Source organism: Zonotrichia albicollis, chromosome 20, assembly GCF_047830755.1.
Source record: "Zonotrichia albicollis isolate bZonAlb1 chromosome 20, bZonAlb1.hap1, whole genome shotgun sequence".
NCBI lineage: Eukaryota > Metazoa > Chordata > Aves > Passeriformes > Passerellidae > Zonotrichia > Zonotrichia albicollis.
In genome coordinates this window covers 2691779-2716927 of record NC_133838.1, presented here as the reverse complement: position 1 = coordinate 2716927, position 25149 = coordinate 2691779, and the positions used below count along the sequence as shown (strand labels likewise).

The 25149-nt window shown below is 46.6% G+C and overlaps 1 protein-coding gene across 1 annotated transcript in view; it reads right to left on the bottom strand.

Moving 5' to 3' along the window:
• Positions 1–368: 368 nt before the first annotated feature.
• The window catches only part of LOC141731338 (uncharacterized), a 129961-nt gene continuing 105180 nt past the window's right edge, over positions 369–25149 (bottom strand). The window contains exon 5 of the mRNA XM_074555957.1: positions 369–978. Within this exon, the coding sequence (XP_074412058.1) occupies positions 369–978 (610 nt within the window). The remainder of the gene's footprint in view (positions 979–25149) is intronic.

The window sequence follows — 25149 nt, the reverse complement described above, 5'->3', positions numbered from 1 at the left end:
CAACCCCATCTCACCCTGGTACCTGTGGAATGGAGTGAGTTTGGCATAGGATTGAGATTTTGAGGTGGGAACAAGCAATTTGAGGTAGGATTGAGCCCTTTTGTGTTAAGATTGACCTGTTTTCAGTATGATTTGAGTGGTTTTGAGGTGAAAGATTGATCCCTCTTCACTTTTGGACTGCAAAGAGATGGAAAAGACAAGAAAATTAAGGCCAAACCAAAAGAATAAGAAGCCAGGTGTGTTCCCAACATGGATCACAGGGAAAGTGGGTCACCAGGGCTGTGCCCCAAGTGCCTCCTCCAGTGGGGGATGGAGCTGGAGCAGAGCACGAAGCTCTTCCTGCACTCAGGGCACTAGCAGGGCTTCCCTTATCGGTGGCTGTATTGGTGTCGGGTCAAATGAGAGCTCTGTGAGAAGCTCTTCGCACATTCTCTACACTTGTAGGGTCTCTCCCCTGTGTGGATGCGCCGGTGGGTGATGAGTTGGCAGTTGTACTTAAATCCCTTCCCACACTCAGGGCAGAAGAGGGTCCTCTCCTCTGCGTGACTCAGATTGTGCAGGAGGAGATGGGAGTTGAACCGAAATCTATTCCCACACTCGGAACACTCGTAAGGCCTCTCCCTAGTGTGGATCTTTTGGTGCCTGATCAGGGTGTCATGGTCCCTAAAGCTCTTCCCACATTCCCCATACTCGTAGGGTCGTTCCCCAGTGTGGATCCTCTGGTGCTTGATCAGGTCAGAGCTCCCGCTGAAGCTCTTCCCACACTCCCCACACTCATGGGGCTGTTCCCCAGTGTGGGTTCTCTGGTGGCTGATCAGGCTGGAGCTCTGCCTGAAGCTCTGTCCACACTCCCTACACTCGTAGGGCCTCTCCCCAGTGTGGGTCCTCTGGTGGCTGGTCAGGTGGGAGCTCCGGCTGAAGCTCATCCCACACTCCCCACACTCGAACGGCCATTCCCCAGTGTGGGTCCTCTGGTGCTCAATGAGCTTATAGTTCCACCTGAAGCTCTTCCCACACTCCACACATGTGTGGGGCTTCTCCCCATCATGGAGCTGTTCATGGAGCACCAGCTCAGAGCTCTGGCTTGATCTCTGGCCGCCTTCCCAGCCCAGGCTGGCTCTTTCCTCCTCAGATCCCTGCCAGCTGCATTTGCAGCCCCTCCTCGTGCGGCATCTCCGGCGCTTTTCCTCCCCGTTGGCTTCCTGCGCCATGGAGCCGCTCAAAATGGCTTCTTCCACCAGGTTCTGCTGCGGGCATTTGTTCCCCCTGCTCTCCATGCTCAGCTCCTGCTCTGGGGGAGGAAGGACAAGGACAGGATGGGATTTGCGTCTGTGCCACAGGCAAGGGCAAGGAGATTCCCCGCAGGGCTGAGCTGCAGCCAGGGCCATACTGGGCTGGGCTACGGAGCAGCACAGAGGGGAAAGGGGCACTGACTTCCTCCTCACCTGCTTCAGTGTCCCAGGGCATCTTCCTCACAGACTCCCAGGGGTTGGCAATGGGAAATCCTGGTTTGGGGAAAACAAGGGATGAGCATATTGAGTTTGAAGGTCCCTCTGCCCAAGTCCATCTCTACCAGTCACCGGCCATCTGTACTTCACAAAAACCTTCCAAACACCCAGATTCAGCCCTGGAAAAGCCTCCCAGGAGTTCCCTGTCCCTGGTCCCTCCCTTTGGGTGTTCAAGGGTTCCCCCCGTCCCAGCTGCAGGGGGTCACACTTAGATTGGGGGTCCCCCTTCTCGGTGCCCGCCCTGCCAAGGCTGCTGGCAGTCCCAGCGATCCCAAAAGCTCCCCCCTCTTCACTCTCCCCATTTCGGGATGCCGGGGCTGTTTGGGCTCCCGGGCTCCCTTCTCCCCTCATTCTCTGCTCGGGGCTGCAGCGGCTCCAAGGAGTCCCCCCTGCCCCTCTCCAGGCTCTTGAGGCTCCCGCCCATGGCGGCGCTCCCCCCTTTCTGGGCTCCCCACTTTGGGCTCCTGGGGGACACAGGGCTCTGCTCCTCCAGGCTGCCTCTGCCGGCAGCCGCCACCGGCACCCCCCGATGTCCCCCCGAGGGGCCTTTTCCGCTCAGCCTTGGACTGCTTCATTCTCCAAACATCCCCCAAAAAACCCAACTGGGAGCAACTGGGAGTGTCTGGGAACATGCTGGAGGGAACTGGGCTATACTGGGACATACTGGGAGGGTGTAATGGGAGGGACTGGAACAAATGAGGGTGAAAGAGAGCAACTGGAACCATGTGGAGCACAACTGGCTCTTACTGGCAGGGACTGGGAGCACAGTGGGGCCATCTTTGGATCATACTGGAAGGGACTGGACTAATATAAGAAAACCCTCAAAAACTCCAGAGATACACCAAAAATCCCAGTGGAACTCACCAAAATTTTATAAAACTCCCAAAAATTTCAATAAATTCCCCCCCAAAACCCCCACAACCCCAACAAAACACCCCAAATCCAAAACCCCCCAAATCAACAAAACCCCCCAAAATCACATAAGCATCTCTAAACCCAATAATTCTCCCAAAAACCCCCAATAATTCCCCCCAAATTCCTAACAAAATCCCCCAAAGCCCAAAAAAGCCACCCTGAAATTCTCAAACAGCCTCGCAAAACCCCAAAATCCCCACAAATCCCCCCAGAACCTGCCAGACTCAGTGGGGCTGTCCTGGATCAGGGGGCACCGGCCGGTGGAACAGCAGCCACTTCAGGGGGCCCTCAGAGCTTTTTGGGGAGGGGGCACCATGGGAGACCCTCCAAAAACGGGGGGGGGGGGGGGGGGGAGGAACCCCTGCGGTGCCCCCTCCCCCTGAAACCCCCAGACCTTGGTTCAGGGTGGGCCTGGGACCCCCCGGGACCCCCAATTCTCCCCCGAGACCTCTCCAGGAACCCCAAACCCCCCAGAGTCCCCCAGGGTTGGCCTAGAATCACCCTGGACCCCCAAACCCTCCCCAAGACCCCCAAAACTCCCCAGGACTCTCAGACCCCCCCATTTCCCTCCAAAATTCACCCCAGAGCTACCTGAAACCCCCCTGTGAAAAATGCATGTATTTTATGATTGGCTTTTTGCAAATATTAAAATGAATATTATATGTGTTGTGTTAGAAAGAAATGCTGTATTAATTCTCTTAAGTACTATGTTAAATATAGTTTTAGGTTATAAAAATTGTTAAAACAGAAACTATGCTATGTAAGATGCTTTGTTTAACAGAAAGGGCTTGCAGCGAGATAGCAGCCACAGGACACCTAAATCTTTCAGAGAAAGGGAATTTATTGCCTTCTTATCAGAAGAAATGAACTTCTTCCCACCTTGGAGGCGCTGTTAGGATTAGAAGGAAGAAGCTGACACTGACCAGACAGAATCCTGTGTTTGAATGGAATTTATGCATCATGTATGAAGTGTATGAATATGCAACGGGCTATTGTTCTTAATGGTTAGTCCTTTGTTAGCAGGGGTCTTTTTTGGGCTCGTGATGCCCAGAAAAAGGTACCCGGACGTCCATAATTCTTTGTTTTTATTATCTCGTATTGTCCTAATTCAATTTGTCCAAATTGCTATTACTCTAATTGTGTTACTATTTTTATAACCATATTTTTTACTTTTAAATTTTGAAAACAACCGATTGGCGTTCTTCACAATTTGGTAGCAGAGGATGGTTGCTAACACCTCGCTGCCTGTGCTTTAGGAGAGTCAGAGTGGGGAAGGCACGCCCTGCCCTATTTGGCAGCCTCGCTTTGTTTCCCCTGAAGTGACCGACAGACGCAGGTTACGATCTGTGGACAAAAGGAGGCAATATAACAGAGAGAAGGAAAAAAAAGGCTCCCTACAACTGCGGTAATTGGTCCCCTAAGTGTAGTAGTGCGCACGAAGAACCCGGGAAGGAAAAAGGATTGGTAAGTATTTCTCGGGCGGGGGGCAGGTACAGGGAGGGGATGAATGTGTGTGAATGAGAGGCAGGCTGGTTGTCCCAGACCTGCCAAGTGAGTGAGGAGTCTCCCATGCTGCGTTTTCCTCTTTTCGCGAGAAAAGCGGCCAGTAAAGAGACAAAGCGAGTGATAAGAGAGTGAAAGAACCCCCCGGGGTGACTGGGACTGGGTCTCAGGGAGGGGTTGGACCCCTCGGAGGTAGGCAGCAAGGTTTCCTCACCCAATCCACTAGGAAACGGGACAGGAGGGGCCCCTAAAACCTGCTGGGTTGAGGGATTTATATTCTAAGAGCATCCAAGAGCAGGGTTGAGCAGAATTCTGTCGGAGTGAGGATATGCCCAAGAACACTCAGGGTGGGACAACACAACTAGATTGAGGGATTAAAATTTTACCCAACAGCATCCGGGGTTGGACAACACAGCTAGACTGAGGGAAAAATTTTTGCCCAACAAGATCCAGGGTTGAACAACACAGCCAGATTGAGGGATAAAAAATGCCCAAGAACATCCAGGGTTGGACAACACAGCAAAACAAATTAAATGCCCAAGAGCATCTGTAGTTGTACCACACCGCTGGGTTGAGGGACAGAAAATGCCCAAGAGCATCTGGGGTTGAACAACACAGCTGAATTTAGGGAAAAATACCCAAGAGCATCTGGGGTTGGACAACATGGCAGGACTGAGGGAATAATTGCCCCAGAGCATTTTGGCTTGGATAACACAGCTGGGTTGAGGGATATCCAATAGCACTGAGACTGGCCAGTAACACCTAAACTTGTAATAGGTGATGTGAAAGTAAAAGGTACCTTATTGTTGTTTTGTGGTGTGTGTGAGTGAGACCCACACAAAGTCAGCCTCAACTTCCCAGGCAGGTGGGAAGGGGGAGGCAGTGGAAAGAGGAGTGAGTGACCTGCACACCAGGCTGTAGCTCCCGGGTAGGTGGGGGCTTCTGGGCCGAAGAGGAGTGAGTGACCTGCGAACCAAGCTGGCGTTCCCTGGGTGTGTGAGGGGGCCGTAGCTGAAGAGTGTGAAGGACATGCAGACAGCCTCACAGGGGAACGGACACCAGAGGCAGCAGAGTCAGGCCCTTCTCGGGGGCCTGGTGACACTGAGACCTGGAGGTCAACCCCAAAGCGAAAGAGGGGGCCACAAGGACCTGTGATTTTCTAGCAATAAGGATCCACTTTCTGTCTTGAGAGTGTGAAGGAATATGTGAAAGTGAATGAGAAATCAAAGTGAGTGAATGTAGATGAATGAAAGTATAGGTAATGTCGATTGTGCATTTTAAGCCTTACCATATCTCCTTGGAGGGAGGTGGATTGTATTGACAAGCAGTGTGAGAAAAAGGGGTTTTTTTGGGTGTAAGTAGTTGAAAGAAAAGTGGTATTTAAGTTGTTAGTAAAAAGTTGTCGTGGGGTGACAGCCTTCAGCCTTTATCCCCATATCGTGTGTTGTGTCTGGCAGCTGTGCCTTCCACCCCCCCCCCCCCGGCCATCTTGCTGTGGCCGGATGGGGAAGAGGGGGGGGGGTGTGGGGTGTGCCCAGGCACTTTTGCTTTGGGCTTTTGCTGCTTGGCTTGGCTAGCCACTTGCTTGCTTGCTTGCTTGCTTGCTTTCTGCTTTTTTTTTGCGCTGGTTTTTTTTCTTTTTTTCCCTTTTCTTTTGTTCTCTCTTTCTTACCCTCCCCTGAAGATACTGGACCGGCTCCGGATCTGGCCTGAGAGCTCCAGGACACCCGAAGCCTGCGACAGAAGCTCGGCGCCCTCACAACACAGTCTGGTCCCTTTTCTTTTCTTGTGTTGGGGAGTGTTCTTTTTGTTATTTGTAAATAAATAGGTTTTGTTTTCCACTTTGCTCCTCCGAGGAATTCCTTCCCGAACCCGGTGTTGGGGGAGGGGTGGTTGGAGGTTTGTTCTGTTTGGGGGGGGGCTCCCTTTTTGAGATTTCCCCCTAATTTGTCCTAAACTAGGACAGTATACTTTTTGGTGCGTTGGCCGGGAAAGTCGGAGGCCAAAAAGAGTGGAAAAAAAACCTATAACAATAATATTTTGGTTTTGGTTGTTTTGTGGGCATATTGGTGATTCATAATGTCATTTGGAGTGGAAGCTTGCCGGTTTTTCTGGTCCCTAGGGGCTTTTGAAGTTTTAATACCTTTGTGGTCCCTAGGGTTATTTCCTTACCCCAAAATAGCTCTGATGTTGTCCCTAATAAGTAGCTTTTGTAAGCGGGGGGCACTAACCAGAATAATCATTGTGCTGGCCTTATGTGTGATGATGTGTCGGATAACAATGCTGGACTTTATTTCAGGAATGTATGGATTGTTGTCATGGCTGTGTACTCAGTTTGTTTGGGGAGAAGAAGAGGAAGGCGCTTTTCAGCCTTTGTCTTCCTTCTTCTCCTACAAATTGTTGACATCTCTATTAGAAAATACTGACTTTCCCCTGAGTTTGAAAGAAACCATCTTTCTGGCATTTAATTTATTAAGCCTTGTCTATACTGTCTGGAGTGTATATAAAATGAAAGCTGAGATTTCTAGAGGGGTTAGAGAGACTCCTGATTCAGGAGTAAAACAAAGCAGGAAAAATCTTGACTGGAGTGGGAAATGGGAGGATATGGGCCAGACTTTAAAGGAATTTTCTGATCCTATAGACTGGGACTTTCCATCTGATCAAATTCAGAATCCAGTCGAGCTGGCAAAGTATTTGAGGGAGAAGTGCCATGGTAATACTAAGGAAGAAAGGATCACTGCACTGAGCTGGGCCTTGGCGTTTGTTTACCATACTCTGCTAGATACTGTGGAGCAGCAGATAGCAGAAAGGGAACAGGGAGATAAGTTAGTTACTATCCCAGTGACCCAGGCTGCAGCTAACATCCCAGGCTCCAGGCTAGCAGCTGAATCAGACAATAGGCCCCAAACCATGGCTGTTGCAGCTAATACAAGAGGTGGAAAGTGTAAAGGCAAGACCGATCGGAAGGTGGAGGATGATGACGATGATGCAGAAGAAGGACCCTCACCAAAATCAGAGGCCACATCAAGGGGCACAGAATCTGGAGCCAATATTGACTCCTTTTCTCTGAAGGACCTCAGAGGCCTAAGAAAGGATTACAGCCGACAACCTGACGAATCTATTATTAGTTGGTTAGTCCGCCTTTGGGATGCTGCAGGGGAGGTTACGATTTTGGATGGTACTGAAGTGAGGCATTTGGGATCCCTGTCACATGATCCTGCCATCGATCAAGGTGTGATGAGGGGGGCTAACCCTCACAGCCTCTGGGAACGGGTCCTAAGAAGCGTAGCAGAACGGTACCTGTGTACGGATGATCTCTATATGCAGCAGACACGGTGGAAGACCATAGAACAGGGGATCCAACGCCTGAGAGAGATGGCGGTCGCAGAGCTCATTTTCTCAGATGACACAACAACTAGGAATCCGGACCTGGTACCATGCACTCCGATAATGTGGAGGAAACTTGTGCGACTTGGGCCACCTGAATACGCTTCTGCCCTAGCAATAATGAAGCGAGATGATACATATGAGACTGTGCTCGATATGGCAAAGAAGCTTCGAGCGTACGCAGATGCTGTGCATGGCCCAACTCATGCCAGAATTGCAGCAGTGGAAACCTGACTGCAGAAACTAGAAGACAAAATAGAGGAGAATCATAAGAAACTCCGGGAAGAGATTAAGGAGGACCTTATTCAAATCTCAGCTGTACAAATTAGAAGCCCTGGTGTCCAACGCCGGCGCTCCTTTGATGGGGAGAGAAGGTACATCCCACGGGCTGAGTTATGGTTTTTCCTGCGTGAGTCTGGAGAAGACATGAGGAGATGGGATGGAAAACCCACCGCTGTTTTGGCACAACGGGTGCGTGATTTGAAGAAAAGAGAAAGTATAACCAAAAAGATAGCAGCTCCGGTCGCTCGTAGCCGAGATGTTAAGTATGACGATGACGATGACATGTCCGATCCCCTTGAAGGAACTTCCAAGGCATATGCCCAAGGAAAGAAGGACAATCTGGCTTAGAGGGGCCCTGCCTCCACCCAGGAAGAGGCACGGGAGAACCGGGTTTTTTGGAAGGTGTGGATCAGATGGCCTGGCACATCAGAGCCACAAGACTATGAAGCATTGGTTGACACTGGATCACAATGTACCTTAATGCCATCGGAACACGTGGGGACAGAACCTGTTTCCATTGCTGGAGTGACGGGGGGATCACAACAGTTGACTTTGTTGGAAGCTGAGGTGAGCTTGACTGGGAAGGAGTGGCAGGAACATCCGATTGTGACTGGTCCAGAGGCTCCGTGTATTTTGGGCATAGACTTCCTCCGGAATGGCTACTACAAAGATCCTAAGGGATTCAGGTGGGCTTTTGGAATAGCTGCAGTGGAGATAGAGGGTATTAAACAATTGAATACCTTGTCTGGACTATCAGAGAACCCATCTGCAGTAGGACTCTTGAAGGTAGAGGAGCAGCGAGTGCCAATTGCCACCTCAACAGTGCATCGCAGGCAGTACCGGACGAATCGAGATGCCGTGATCCCCATCCACAAGATGATTCGAGAGCTGGAGAGCCAAGGGGTGGTCAGTAAAACCCACTCACCCTTTAACAGCCCTATCTGGCCCGTGCAAAAATCTGACGGAGAATGGAGATTGACTGTAGACTATCGTGCCTTGAATGAAGTGACTCCACCACTGAGTGCGGCTGTACCGGACATACTGGAACTGCAGTACGAGCTGGAGTCCAAGGCAGCAAAGTGGTACGCGACCATTGATATAGCTAACGCGTTTTTCTCCATCCCTCTGGCAGCAGAATGCAGGCCTCAGTTTGCTTTTACATGGAGGGGAGTGCAGTATACCTGGAACCGATTGCCCCAGGGGTGGAAACACAGTCCTACCATCTGTCATGGACTGATCCAGGCTGCACTAGAAGAGGGTGAGGCTCCAGAACATTTACAATATATTGATGATATCATTGTTTGGGGGAACACGGCAATAGAAGTGTTCGAAAAAGGAGAGAAGATAATTCATATTCTCCTGGATGCCGGATTTGCCATTAAGAAGAGCAAAGTCAAGGGACCTGCCCGAGAAATTCAGTTCTTGGGGGTGAAGTGGCAAGATGGACGGCGTCAGATTCCTGCGGATGTTATTAACAAAATCACTGCTATGTCCCCACCAACTGATAAGAAGGAGACACAGGCTTTCTTAGGTGCTATAGGTTTCTGGAGGATGCACATCCCTGAGTATAGTCAGATTGTGAGACCCCTTTATTTGGTTACCCGCAAGAAGAACGACTTCCATTGGGGCCCTGAGCAGCAGCAAGCTTTCGTCCAGATCAAGCAGGAGATCGCTCATGCTGTAGCCCTTGGTCCAGTCAGGACAGGACCAGATGTGAAGAACGTGCTCTACTCTGCAGCTGGGAGCCATGGTCTGTCCTGGAGCCTTTGGCAAAAGCTACCTGGCGAGACCCGAGGCCGACCATTGGGATTTTGGAGTAGGAGCTACAGGGGGTCTGAAGATAACTATACTCCAACAGAAAAGGAAATCTTGGCTGCCTATGAAGGAGTCCAAGCTGCCTCGGAGGTGATTGGTACAGAGGCACAACTCCTTCTCGCACCCCGACTACCGGTGCTGGGATGGATGTTCAGAGGAAAGGTTCCCTCTACCCACCATGCCACCAGTGCTACTTGGAGTAAGTGGATTGCCCCCAATACGCAGCGCGCTCGAATTGGGAAGTTAAATCGCCCTGGGATTCTAGAAATAATTACAAATTGGCCCGAAGGTGAAAGCTTTAGTGTCGCAGATGAGGAGCCAGAGCCAGTGACCCGGGTTGAGGAAGCTCCGCCATACAATCAGTTGCCAGTAGAAGAAACACGTTACGCCCTATTCACTGATGGTTCTTGTCGTGTCATAGGGATGAAACGGAGGTGGAAAGCAGCTGTATGGAGTCCCACTCGACGGGTTGCAGAGGCTACTGAAGGAGAGGGTGAATCTAGTCAATTTGCTGAAATCAAAGCTATTCAACTGGCCTTAGGTATTGCAGAGAGAGAGAAGTGGCCAAGGCTCTATTTGTATACCGATTCTTGGATGGCAGCCAACGCTCTATGGGGATGGCTGAAGAGATGGAAGGAGGCCAGCTGGCAGCGCAGAGGAAAACCAATTTGGGCTGCGGAAGAGTGGAAGGATATCGCTACCCGGTTAGAGAAGTTACCTGTGAAGGTTCGCCATGTAGATGCCCATGTCCCCAGAAGTAGAGCTAATGAAGAGCAGCAAAACAACCAGCAAGTACATCAGGCTGCAAAGATAGGGGAGTTGAAGATAGATCTCGACTGGGAGCATAAGGGAGAGTTATTCTTAGCACGATGGGCCCACGATGCCTCAGGCCACCAGGGTAGAGATGCCACCTATAAGTGGGCACGAGACCGAGGGGTGGATCTAACCATGGACAGTATCTCTCAGGTTATTCGTGACTGTGAGACGTGCGCTGCCATTAAGCAGGCCAAGCGACTGAAGCCCCTCTGGTATGGGGGGCGGTGGTCTAAGTACAAATACAGGGAGGCCTGGCAGATTGACTACATCACACTGCCTCAAACCCGCCAGGGCAAGCGCTATGTACTAACCATGGTAGAAGCCACCACAGGATGGTTGGAAACCTATCCTGTGTCCCATGCTACTGCCCGTAACACTATCTTGGGCCTTGAGAAGCAGGTCTTTTGGAGGCACGGTACTCCCGAGAGAATTGAGTCGGATAATGGAACTCATTTTAAAAACAATCTTATTAATACTTGGGCTAGGGAACATGGCATCGAGTGGGTATACCATATCCCCTATCATGCACCAGCTGCAGGGAAGGTGGAAAGGTACAATGGATTGTTAAAAACCACCTTAAAAGCATTGGGTGGGGGGTCTTTAAGAAACTGGGAGCAACATCTGGCAAAGGCTACCTGGTTAGTTAACACTCGAGGTTCCACCAACCGAGCGGGTCCTGCTCAGTCTGAGCTCCTTAATATAGTAGATGGGGATAAAGCCCCAGTGGCCCATGTCAGAGGTTTGTTGGGAAAGACAGTATGGATCAACCCTGCCTCGAGTACAGACAAACCCATCCGTGGGATTGTCTTTGCTCAAGGACCAGGTAATACATGGTGGATAATGCAGAAAGATGGAACAACACGGTGTGTACCTCAGGGAGACCTGATTGTGGGATGAGACTCATATATGAATGTCATTGTTTGTTGAATGTGAGACAGAAGGAAACTGTAAGTGTCAAAGGTCTGAGCAAGTAAGATGAGAGAAATGCGTAAGTGTCAAAGGTGTGAGTAAGTGAAATGAAAGTTTTTTACTGTATGTTCACGATATGGGATAAGGGGTGGAGTGTCGTGGGGTGACAGCCTTCAGCCTTTATCCCCATATCGTGTGTTGTGTCTGGCAGCTGTGCCTTCCACCCCCCCCCCCCCGGCCATCTTGCTGTGGCCGGATGGGGAAGAGGGGGGGGGGTGTGGGGTGTGCCCAGGCACTTTTGCTTTGGGCTTTTGCTGCTTGGCTTGGCTAGCCGCTTGCTTGCTTGCTTGCTTGCTTGCTTGCTTTCTGCTTTTTTTTTGCGCTGGTTTTTTTTCTTTTTTTCCCTTTTCTTTTGTTCTCTCTTTCTTACCCTCCCCTGAAGATACTGGACCGGCTCCGGATCTGGCCTGAGAGCTCCAGGACACCCGAAGCCTGCGACAGAAGCTCGGCGCCCTCACAACACAGTCTGGTCCCTTTTCTTTTCTTGTGTTGGGGAGTGTTCTTTTTGTTATTTGTAAATAAATAGGTTTTGTTTTCCACTTTGCTCCTCCGAGGAATTCCTTCCCGAACCTGGTGTTGGAGGAGGGGTGGTTGGAGGTTTGTTCTGTTTTGGGGGGGGCTCCCTTTTTGAGATTTCCCCCTAATTTGTCCTAAACTAGGACAAAAGTGAAAAACGGAAGCAGGGGACGAATAGATAGAAAATTGAAAAATGAGACGGAAATACAGTAAGGTGGATACAGGAAAAGAAAAGCAGAAAAAATTACCAACAGAAATACCCCAAGACAGCCCTTTGGGAGTTATGTTAACAAACAGAAATACAACTCCTTGCAAAATACAGGGTATGCAGAAGTTGATGAGAAAAAACATGCAAACTTGTGAATTATATACTTAAAAAGAGCATTAGAAAATTTAACACAAAAGAAAGGAGTTATATATTGATTCAAGGGATGCCTTTAGAGTAGCACATGCCTCAAGAAAAATTTAAAAAGGGAGATTACTTAATTAAAGATGAAAAAGATTAGTACATGAGAAACTTATTTTCGAGGTTTTAGAGGCATTAAAATTACCTAAGAGAGATAGCAATAGTACATATTAAAGGACACAAAAAGGTAAAGACCCAGAAATAAGAAGAAATAATTGGCAGATCAAGAAGCTAAAGATGCAGCAGAAAATAGAGCTGAAAGAGCTAATATTAACTCCAAATGAAGAAAAATTGGAAATTCCAAAGTTTAGAGAAGCAAAAAAAAAAATTAAAAAATTAAAATTAAAACAAGATAGGTGGCGAACAAGATAAATCGGGGAAATAGAAACATCTTGATGGAAGACAATTAGATAATAAAACACTTACTAGGGAATAGCAGAGGACATGTATCAAAAAGCCCGGTGGGATACTCAGGCTTTGTGTGATCATTTTTTTAAGGCACTATGGGTGCACTGAGACTTTTAGAGTAGAAAAACAAGTACCTGAAATATGTATAATTTGCCAAAAGATAAATAAAAGGGTGATGAGAAAAACAATATGAGAAGGTCGTGAGTTAGCTCGTCGACCATTTCAAAGTATCCAAGCAGAAGTTTAGATTTGTTAAGCTCTGGATTTATTTGTAAAAACCGTTTAATCCAGAAGAAAAATAGTATACCACATGCTGGGGAGGGGGGAGGCTGTAGGAAAATAACATTTTTGAAAGGCAATAAAAGCAAAACGGGGAAAGTACAAAGCTGAGAACAAAATTACCTCATCCATTGCCGTTCGTTCCCCCACTCGTTCGCAGCTGCACCCCCCCAGCCCCTGCGCCGGCTCCGGCACAGTCCGTGTGTCCCAGTCCGTGTGTCCCAGTCCGGCCGCCTGGCCCGCGGCCGCTCCGCAGTTCGTGCAGGGGGTGGGGATCTGTCCTGCCGTGTGCACCGTGGTTACCGCGCTCACCGCACCGAAGGAGGGTCCCGTCTGTCCCATCCCCGGCTGCCCTGACTCTGTCGGCTCCCGCCGCTGCAGCCGCGGTCAGTCGGCTGCTCTGCCTCTGCCCGACCAGCCACCGTGAGCCATGCGGGAGCTATCCACGCTCCAGCTCGGTCTGCACCGGAACAGCCCCTCGGGCGATCCCGGCTGCACACCCCGCCTTTGGAGCACCGAGACTCTGAGTCACGCCGAGTCGCCCTGTCCTGCCCCGAGCTCCGTTCCCTTGGTAACCACAGCTCCGGCTGCTCAGAGAAACTCTAAAGGAATCACCTTATCGAAACACTAAAAGTTCAGTTAGAAGAAAGCCCTCTCCTGATTCTTCCTAAATATACAGGAGAAAGGCTATAGAAGATAAAAATACAGAAAGAATGGGATAAAGGGATTGGTCTATTTCCATTAAGAGAGGTTCTCATAGGAGGGGACGGATCAGAGTTTGTAAATGCTCCTTTGACTTCGTCTGAAGTCTGAAATTTTAAGAAATAAATAAAAGAGATATTTGGAGAATCCCATAGACATAGCTGAACAATTAGACCAATTTTTAGGTCCAAACATTTATACTTGAGAAGAGATGTGGTTGGTAATTAAAATAATATTTTTCTCAAGAAAAATGCAATTAATCAGAGCAACTGAAATAAAAGCTTAAGAAAAAGATAATCCGCAAGGACCCCCAGAGAAGACAAAATGCCAACTGTGCCTCCTGAGTGGGGTTAAAATAATGAGGAGGGTAGTAAATACATGAATAGTTATCGTAATTACATAACCAAGAGCATGAATGAGACAGCATATCAAAGGCGAAATGTGAAAACAAAAGGTTTTTGAGGGACAGCTTTTAGAGGGGAAAGAAGAAACTCCAACTAAATAGATAAACAAACTGGAGAGAAAAAGGGAAATGGTCCTAAGTAAGCAGAAGATCTGAAAATCTTTAAAGAAATGGGCACATAAAAAAAAAAAAAAAGTCATAGGCTCTAATTTTTTGGGGGGGACAAATACCATCTGGAGCCTGTGATAACTTTAAAAGTGGGTCCCCGAGAAGAAGAATTAGAATTTGTAATAGACACAGGGGGAGAGAGAACCTGCCTGTTAAACGTTCCAAAAGGTTATAGTGTGAGCAAATATATAGTGAAAGTAACAGGGGCAAAAAGAGAAAGTTTTACATTTCTAGTCATTAAAGATGTGGTAATTGAGGGAAGAAACTAAAATTTAGATGGGAGATGTGTTATTGGTCCCAGGGGCAGGTAGCAATTTATTGGGAAGAGTCTTACAAGTGCAATTAAGAATAAGAGATATCAGAAAATAGGAAAATGATAGCTAGAGTTTTGAAATTACGCCAAGAGGATGAAGGGAAAAAAAATCAACAAAAAAGTTTAGGCTGGAGAAGGAAATAGGGGAGGATTAAATATCGACCCCATAAAGGTTACAGTTGAGAGAGAAGAAAGAGAGAAGTTGAAGTAGAGAGGTAGTTAGGAAAATCTGAGATGTTAGAATGTGAAGTGATGACATCTTGGTGCTAGAAGAGAGCAGAAGTGTGAATGAAGGTTTTTTGCATGAAAGGCAGGGAAGTGTCTTAACACATGGTTGTTAGGAGGTTATTCAATGCCACACTGGGGTCCAGAAAGGCCTTAGCAGAACAGGCCCTGCTTGAAGGGAAAAGAGGGTAGGTTGACGAGAAAGAAAAAGAATGTCAGGAGCACCTGGGCACACCAAGTTTGGGGTTGTCAAGGTTGGGAGGTGTCTGAGCGCTCCCTACGAGCGACGGGGTCTCGGGGGCTGCGGCAGGGACCGATCCATGGAGGTGCCCCGGGCGGTGCTGCAGCAGAGGACACAGGTTTGCGGCCAGGAGCGGGCTGGCTCCGGGGCGGAACTGCCGGGGGGGCTCCCAGACTGTCGGGGTCCCGAGCCCAGGATGGCAGCGTGGGCCCCGTAAGGGGGCCGAAAGAGAGAGAGAGAGAGATAGAGGGCAAAAGAGACCCAAGGCAATCCCCAGGGTCCCCATGCCCGGGGCTGCTCTCCCCTGCTCCGGCCCTGCAGCCAAGGGGCAGCACCGGGGGAAGGGCAAAGAACAGCACTGATAGCAAGGCCGTGAAGAGATGGGGAGGGGGGACTAGCACTAAAAGATAAAAATCAAAGCAAAGATTGATGACTCTCCAAACCTCACAAAGCGGTTTGTTTTTCTTAAGCAAGAAGTTTTTTGGTTTTTTTCTTTTGTGTGTTTTGTTTGCTGTTAACGAGAAGGTTTTTTTTTCCTGAAGAAGAAGAGGCTGCTGTAGAGAAAGCTTTTAGCTAAACCCAGAAAGTTTGGAAGAAAAGCAAATGGTAAAAGTTAATGCAGTATTATCTTTCTTTTATTACTATGCTATTAAGAAGTCCTTTCCAGGTACTACTGAAGAAACAATCAGAATCACGGAAAGAGGGTGGATTCATGCCAGCAGAATCAAAGGACTTGTGAAGAAACCTGAGGAATGGACTATCACATTTAAACCGACTGATACCGAACTGACTTTCCAATGGGGACTGAGTGGTAATTGTTTAGAAAAACTCAAATGATCTAAGAAATGTACAAAGAATAACACTGAATTAAGAAATAAGATAACACTTATATCACTGGTTTTGAGCACTGCCTGAATAAAACATCTCCTTTGGGGAGGAATACTTCAGATAGAAGGATCAAGACTGGTTTTGTATTCTGACCTTAGCCTGGGAATCGTACAGGGGAGAAGGGGAATTACCATTTCCATCAGTAAACTTTATTTGGTTCATTCCAATACTGGATATGCTAGCTGGGTTATAAGTGCTGGAATTGTGAGAGTAATGAGTATTGTGGTTCACAAAATTTATGCTCTTATTGCCAAAAGTGTTAAAGTAATAACTTGTTTTTGTGGATGGGAATCATTAGTGCTTGTTGAATGAAAGATACCTGAGGAACAGTAGGAGACCACAGTTAAAGGGTGTCAAAAACAATTTGCCTGGAAATTAGTTAGGAGAAAGTGACAAGGAAATAGAGGGCAAGACCAGATTGGCCTCTATATTTTGCCACCAAGAAGATCAAATACACCTGCTGTGGGTTGCAGCCTCACAGGCATGGGAGGTGGGAGTATAAGCCGTACTGGATCTCTGTTATTCCTGTTTCTGGCACTCATTTGTTGTCTTTTCCTTTTCGGGATACCAGCAAGATTGTGTCAAAAATGCTACAGAAAGTATCACATGGAAAGAAACCAAAGTTCCTCTTTTATTACACACACCCATGTCAACAGCCACTGTTATAACCCATCCAAATTAAGAACCTGTAGGCAAAAGGGAGTAAATTATTGGACTACAAGAAACTTAGGAAAAAGTGGTAATAGATTTGGAATTGAATGTCCAAAAGTAGAGAGATGGATTTGTTTTAAATTTAATCTTGAAGATACGGTTCAAGATTTAGTAAAAAAATAAATAATAAACGAAAAGGTAAAACCAGCACAGCAATCTAACTCTATATTGACTCCAAATCATCTGTTGAATCGTATTACAAGACGCCAAGCAGTTACAGAAATGGTAGCAAATAAGGCTGCCCAAGCATTAGAGTTAATATCAAGTCAGCTAAGTCAAACAAAAACTGTAGGGTATCAGAATAGGTTGGCTTTGGACTATTTATTGGCCGAAGAAGGAGGTGTTTGTGGAAAGTTCAATATATCAGATTGTTGAAAATTGATGACCACGGAAAAATCATTCTAGAAAAAGCAAAGGAAATCAAAGAAGAAAAATATATATATACATAAAATAACCCAGGTACCAGTCCAAAAATGAGAAAACAATGTTAAAACCTAGCTGGTGAGGTAATGTATTAGAAGAAATGAAGATCTTTCATTTTATGTGTTACAACTGTTTATATATATATTTTTTCCTTTTGTAATCCCCTGTTTTATTTTGCCAGCATAGTCCAGAAGATGCAAGTAGATAAGAAATATTGCTCAAGCCAAATGATTTACAAAGAATAAGAGTGGGGATTGTGAAAAATGCCTGTATTTTACGATTGGCTTTTTGCAAATATTAAAATGAATATTATATGTGTTGTGTTAGAAAGTAATGCTGTATTAATTTTCTTAAGTACTGTGTTGCTGTGGTGTGTTCTTAAGTTTGTTAGTTTGCTCCCCCCATTTTCTGTATTAAATTTCCCAGGACCCTGTCAGTTAGGTTGCTATGGAAATGAAACTGCTCCTCCCCTGGTTTCTCTTATAAAGTGAAAGTGCCTCCTCCTTGAGCTCAGTCAATCACCCCTTTTCTCCTCCCAGGTTTCGAGAATTTTCTTTTCTCTGGGAGGTATGGTTGGCTGTAGCCCCGGAGCCCCTCCTATGATTTATAACAGTTGGTTACTTTAGTATATCAGTTATGTTTCGTACCTCCAAATATGTATTTCTATTGGATAGCCGGGTTTCCCTGCCTTCTTCCCCCCTTTTCCCTTAAAACCCTCTCCTGCCCCCTGTTCGGGGCCATTTGCTGGGTGTTTCCCCTCCTTGTTGGTTCTTCTGTAATAAACCGACAGTTTACCCCCAGCAAGTGGTCGCCTCCTAATTCGTCTCTCACCGCGCTGCTCCGAGCTATCCCCCAGCTCAGCCCGAGGCCAAGATGCCGAGGGGGGCTGCTTTCTGATGCGCAGGGGCCCTGGCCTTCGCCCCTCACCAGATAGCCGGATTCCAGGGCTGTGGACGCCCCCGCTGTATTTAACTGTGTTAAATATAGTTTTAGGCTATAAAAAATGTTAAAACAGAAACGATGCTATGTAAGATGCTTTGTTTAACAGAAAGGGCTTGCAGCGAGATAGCAGCCACAGGACACCTAAATCTTTCAGAGAAAGGGAATTTATTGCCTTCTTATCAGAAGAAATTAATTTCTTCCCACCTTGGAGGCGCTGTTAGGATTAGAAGGAAGAAGTTGACAATGACCAGACAGAATCCTGTGTTTGAATGGAATTTATGCATCATGTATGAAGTGTATGAATATGCAACGGGCTACGGTTCCTAATGGTTAATCCTTTGTTAGCAGGGGTCCTTTTTCGGGCTCATCATGCCCAGAAAAGGTACCCAGACGTCTGTAATTCTTTGTTTTTATTATCTCATATTGTCTTAATTCAATTTGTTCAAATTGTTATTGCTCTAATTGTGTTACTATTTTTATAACCATCGTATTACTACTAAACTTTTAAATTTTTAAAAACAAGTGATTGGCGTTTTTCACACACACATAACTATAAATCTACAAAACTTCTCTTAACATATATTTAATATTCATTCTTTAATTGTGAGAGACAACCATCCATCTCATTATTCATCTACAGCATCATTTTCTAATGTTGTTGACTTTCTCAGCTTCTTTGTCAGTTAATCACAGTTAATACTTGTGATTTTATAACAGAATGTTCTTGTATGGGATTTTGCAAGATTCTGTCATTAGATTTCTGTTTTGTTCTTGGATTTCTTAGTGCTGGGTCAGAACTGAATGCAGCATTTTGGGAGGGAAGCTTTCAGCTTCACTGGGGCCAGGACCCATGGGGCTCTGAGGGGTTCCTGGTGTGAGAATCCCCAGTCACTTGTGTTAAAATTTTAAAAGTTCAATAGTAAAAAAATGGTTATAAAATAGTAATAAAAATTAGAGCAATAAGAATTTGGACAGAGTTAAGACAATAAAGACAATAAAAAGCAAAGAATTACTGACATTTGGATGCTTTCCTCTTGAAAGCATGGCATGCTAACAAAGCATTAACCCTTAAAAGCAACAGCCTGTTGCATATTAAAATATCTCATACATGATGCAAACATTCCTTTCAAACTAAGGATTTTTCTGTTTATTGTCAACTTCTCCCCCTTCATTTGTAAATCACGGTTTGGCTCCACGGAGTCTGAAAGGAGGTAGAAAAGCCTGGTTCTTCCTGATAAGGAGGCAATAATTCTTCTCTCTGGGTGTCTTGTTGCTGTTATTTCTGTGCAAAGAATTTCTTTATTATCTTATCCATTCTTTGAGCCAGTTAAAAGTATCTTACATGGCATGGTTTCTATTTTAATATTATGTTGTAGCCTAAAACTATATTTACCACACTACTTAAAAAATACAGTACTACTAATTAATACAATATAACAGGTATATTATTCCTTCTAAAAAAGTGAACAGCCAATCATGTAATATGTATTTTTCAGGCACGGAGCTATTCTTGTTGCTATTACTTTTAATATTTTTTTTTAAATTAAAATAATTTATTTTTAAATAATTAGCAGCAACCCTTCCATGCCTGTTCACAGCCAGGTCCAGGGTGAAAGGAGGTGGAAGTTGGTGCAAAGCATCTGTAACAGGATCCAGTGGACAAGTCTCACATCACAGACAGTGAGGCAGGGCCCAGGTGGCCACTGAGACAAAGGGCTGGGGCTGAAGGGGATGGGCAGAGTTGTCCATCCCATGTTGAGGAGCTGTTTTTCCACTGGGCATGGTCTCCTTAGCATACCCTGGATCAGTGCCAGTTGCACAGTGCTGTTATCACCTCTTCAGAGTGGGCTCTGCAGCCTTCATCTCCAGCCCTCAACCCTCTCTAATGAGCTGTACAACGGCTGAAGACTTGACAAAGGGGAAGGTTGTAAGAGCCTAAATGAGAGATGTGGGACTCCAGGTGGCTCTCCAAAATGCAGTTTATTGTATACAAACTGCAGTTTATTCCATCCCAGAGGTTCCAGCAGTCCAGGGTCGTGGGTGACAGAGCCTGTGCCTACAGCTGTCAGCTCCAGCTGCACACAAGACTGGACACCCTTTAATTTTGGTTACAATGTATTATATACTTTTCTTTGCTGAGCATAAAGATTTCTTTCACTAACTGGAGAGCTTAATTGGATAATCCTTAAATGATGAAATACATAACAGACTGAAAGAGCGCTATGAAGCCAAGTGTCATTATTTTATCCTGTGATATGGTGTGAGTATTGAAATTTCAGATTTTAGGGTGCAGGTAAAATTACAGGACTCTCCCAGGGAGCCTGTATTCCTTTATTTGCAGTATATGAATAATTTAATACTGCACAACCAATCTATACCTTAACTTTTACCTATAGCCTAACTACTATGTCGTATCATATGATATTATAACTACTATATCAATAATATCATATCATATCATACCATATCATATAATGTATCATATCATAATGATACCTATATCATGACTATTATAATTACCATATTCATGGTACTATTCTCCAATCACTAAAAGTTAGTACTTTACAGTTAAAGCTAGAAGTTGTTTTTCAGTTTCCTTGCAATGGAAAATTCTGAGACCTTTTTTCTACTTGCCTCATGTCTTGTTTGCCTGTGGTATCCTTCTGCTCGGTAAAAACATCTTCTTGTTTGAGGTGGGTTTATCCTTTGCTCTAAGCCATAAGAACCCCTTCTAACTAACACACCCTTTGCCTCCTTGGTTATCCAGTGAGACTGGCTCAGCAATTCTTTTCTTCTCTATCAAAACTTGCTTCCATCTCTATTCCATTCTCAGGTTCTGCATTCAGAGATCTTTCTGCCAAGCACACATATCATTGTCAAACTTTCATCCTTCCCAAGAGGGAGCCTGTGGTGTTGTGAGGTTTCCAGGACGAGGTGAGAGAGAAGAATTTCACTCCATGTTCTCAGAAGGCTGATTATATTATATTATATTATATTATATTACATTACATTACATTACATTACATTACATTACATTACATTACATTATACTAAAACTATGCTAAAGAAAAAGGAAGGCTAAATCAGAAGGCTAGAAAGGAATGAATAATAAAAACCCGTGACTCCACAGAGAGTCCAACACAGCTGGCTGTGATTGGTCATTAAGAAAACACAATTCACATGGAACCAATGGAAGACTCATCTACCACATTCCAAAGCAGCAGAACACAAGGAGAAGCAGTGAGATAATTATTATTTACATTTTTCTCTGAGGCTTCTCAACTTCCCAGGAGAAGAAATCCTGGCTGTGAAAAATGCATGTATTTTATGATTGGCTTTTCGCAAATATTCAAATGAGTATTATATGTGTTGTGTTAGAAAGTAATGCTCTATTAATTACCTTTAGTAGTGTGTTAAATATAGTTTTAGGTTATAAAAATTGTTAAAATAGAAACTATGCTATGTAGGATTCTTTTTCTTAGAAAGGACTCACAGCAAGACAGCAGCCACAGGACACCCTAAATCTTTCAGAGAAAAAGAATTTATTGCCTGCTTATCAGAAGAAACTAACTTCTTCCCACCTCTAAGGCGCTGTTAGGATTCAGAGGAAGATGTTGGGGACGGCCAGACAAAATCCTGTGTTTGAATGGAATTTACGCCTCATGTATGAAGTGTATGAATATGCAACAGGTCATTGCTTTTAAGGTTAATCCTTTCTTAACGTGTGTTTTTTTGGGCTTGTGCGGCCCAGAAAAAGGTACCCGGACGTCTGTAACTCTTTGTCTCTATTGTCTCATATTGTACTAAGTCAAATTGTCCAAATTATTATTACCCGAATTGTATTACTATTTTTAAAAGCATTATATTACTATGCAACTTTTAAAATTTTAAAAACAATTGATTGGCGTTTTTCACATTGGTAAAGGGATTTTTCAGAAAACATCGCAGTGACAGTGTCCCAGCTGCAGGATCTGCTTCCCATCAGCCCTGAGCCCAGCCTGGTGCTGAACAAAGGGGCTGGACTAGGGTCATCCCCTGATGGGGGCTGTGCACACCCTCTGCTGAAATAAACAGGGCCAGGAGACTTCTTCTCCTTTTTTATGCCTTTATTAAAAGTGATCAGCTCAGGACTGGGCAGCTCGGCGCGGATGCAGTCCCATCACCTCTCCCAGGGTGATTCAGACGAGGAGAGCTGGGGAATCACGTGCTCGTGGGAGCCTTTAGGGTGTGGTGTTCCCGCCCGATGTTAATTTGGTCTGAGTCTCGCTTCCTCCCAGACCTGGCCCGGGGGCTCTCGAAGACAGGGTGAGGATCAACGAAGGTTTCCAGCGTCTCTGCAGGCTCAGCACTTGGCTCCTCACGTCCAGACATCACTCCAGTCTCTCAACTCTTATTTGGCTTGTTGTTTTTGGGGTTTTCTCCGTGCGTTTGGAGTAGGGGGTCCCACACAGCATGCTGGTCCTGGAGTCACTTTGCATAACCCCCCCCACCCTCTCAGGTGTCTGCGCTGTTCTGGGAAAAGTACAACTTAGCCTCGGGCAAGGCTCTGCCAATACAAAAGGAGCGATTAGCCACAACGTGATTAGAAAAACAAAACACGCAGAACTTGGTAGCGACACTGATCTGGCTGCCTTTTTTTAACTTTTTCTCACAAAAAAAATTAACAGAATTTTTGTTCATAACATCTGCCCCCTCCCCAAATTCCCTCTGGGGAGCAGGAGCTGCGGCAAGAGAGCCCTGTGAGGAGGGCCAAGGGGGTGACACCAGCATGAGGGGACACACACAGCCCCTGGGGACCCCTCCTCACCTTCTCCTGGAGCACCAGGAGGATGAATCCCAACATGGAGCCACAGGGCCCTGGCAGCATCTTGGGGGGTGGGATCTGGTGGCTGCTTTGGGAGGTCAAATCTGCCCTAAAACCCCTCCCAGACCCCCAAACCACCCCACAGCTCCTGGCCAGGACTCCCCCAAAGCACTCTGTCTGTGGTGGTGTTTGAGGGTCCACAGTGTTATGAACAAAAATTCGGTTAATATTTTTTTGTGAGAAAAAGTTACAAAAAGGCAGCCAGATCTCTGTCCCTGCCAAGGTTCTGTGTGTCTTGTTATTGTAATCACGGGTCATTGTAGCTTATCGCCCCTTTTGTATTAGTAAAAGCCCTGGGCTAAGGCGAGGTAATGGCCCTTCCCCGAGGCTAAGGTGTTCTTTTCCTAGCATATTGAAGACACCTGAGAGGGTGGGGGGGGTTATGCAAAGTGACTCCAAGACCAGCATGCTTTGTGGGACCCCGACTCCAAACCCACGGAGAAAACCCCAAAAACAACGAGCCACCCAAGAGCTGAGAGACTGGAGTGATGACTAGACGTGAGGAGCCGAGTGCTGAGCCTGCAGAGATGCGGAGTCCCTCTCGCCCTGACCATGGGAGTTGTCCCGACGCCAGGACTGGGCGGGACAGAGCCAGGGAAACCAACATCTGACGGGGGACACCACGCCCTAAAGGCTCCCATGAGGACCGGATCCCCCGGCTCTGCCCCTAGTGGACAGAGCTGTGCACATCCTCCTCCTCTGAGTCGCCCTGGGAGACACGACGGGGACTGCAGCCCTGCCGAGCTGCCCCATCCTGAGCTGATCACTTTTAATAAAGGTATTAAAAAGGAGAAGAAGTCTCCTGGCCCTGTTTATTTCAGCGGGGGGCACTCGTCCGGGATAGCCACGCCGCAAGAAGACTCAAGACTGGCCATCTTGGAACTTCAGGACAGCTGGCTACCAGGACCAGAGGGATCGGCTCAGGATCAGCGACGCAGAGGAGCACCGGAGCACCGGACTGGTGAGAAAGCCGGTGGCGGGAGCGGGAGACGTGCACATGTGTGTGTGAGTGAGACGAAGGCCGGTAGCCGGACCTTCGAAGTGAGAGCGGACCCCTTATTACCGCGTTTCCGGACTCCTGCAAAGGGGCCGGCCGGAAACAGGGGAAAGCGAGTGGAATTAGCATGACTGAGCCGTCTCTCAAGGGGGAATAAAGGCCCCCCCTGCTCCGGGCGTGTGGAGGGAATATTTGTATGAGTGGCACGCACCTGGTCGTGACAGAGGGAAGTCAGGCAGATTTGTAAGTCCCGAGAAGGATTCGGGTAGCATTTGTAAGTCTCGAGAAGGATTCGCGTAAGATTTGTTAGTCCCGAGAAGGATTCGGGTAGCTCACAAGCCCTGCAGGCAAAAGTAAGTCCTGACACAGGAGTCAGGCACAAACCCCAGCGAAGGAGGCTGTGGTTTGCTTTTAAGTCCTGATACAGTGAAGCCTAAAAATTGGCGGGTTAGGCAAACTAAAAATCAGGCAGTTGTTTTTGCTGACTGAGGGAGTCAGGCGTGACCCGGATTCTTAGGCCGAGGCTTCGTGTGTTCAAGTCCCGATAGATGTAAGACCTGACGTGGGGAAAAGTTGGGCAATGAAGAGATCGGGCAGGTGTTTCAGTATAAAGTCCTGAGCATCAGGCAGAAATTTGAAGTTCAGTGGAGGAGGCTGAACCTCCTCAAAGAAGGTTTTTTTTGAAATTACCGGTCAGTAAAGGCACCTTTGGGACTTTTTACTGTTAAGACCTGTAAAATGGGAGGGTGTAATAGTAAAAAGACCGTTAAGAGACTGAGGTATATACCTCCCAATAGTCCCTTAGGAGAACTGTTAGTAAAATGGGATTCTATAGAGGCCATGGAGGGATTAGATAAAGTGAAAATGATCCATTATTGTATGGAAGTGTGGCCGGAATTAGAGTTGCAAGGAGGATGGCCTTGGTGTGGGACAAAGGATAAGTGGATGTGCCAACAATTAAATAATTATCTGACAGCTCCAGGGGATACTGATCCTGAGCAATTATTGTATGTAGCTTGCTGGTAAAAGAGCGCTGTTGGGGATGAAGGAGTGCGAATTTGTAAGGTACAGAGGAAGAAAGAGGGGAATGAAGGAGGGGATGATAGGATAGTAAAAGATGGGATCCCCTGGATTATTTGCCTCCTTCTGCCCCTCCACCTTATAACCCTCTTCTTCAAGCACCTCAAATGGCAGGTCCAGTTCTTCCCCCGTCTGCCATCTCATTACCACCTGCTCAAACTCCTCCTTCTACCTCTTCAGCTTCCGCTATGATAAACCCAGTATCTCCTCCAATAACCAGTCCCTCACAACCCCCTTCAGCTCCTCCAGTTCCTTCTGTATCACCACAAGTGCCTACTCCACTTGCTGCATTCTCCACCCCTTCTCCGGCTCCACTTAATATTCACTCAGGCTCTTCTCCCCCTCCTATTGCTGTCCCTTTACCTCCTCCTAGTTGGGACACAAATGC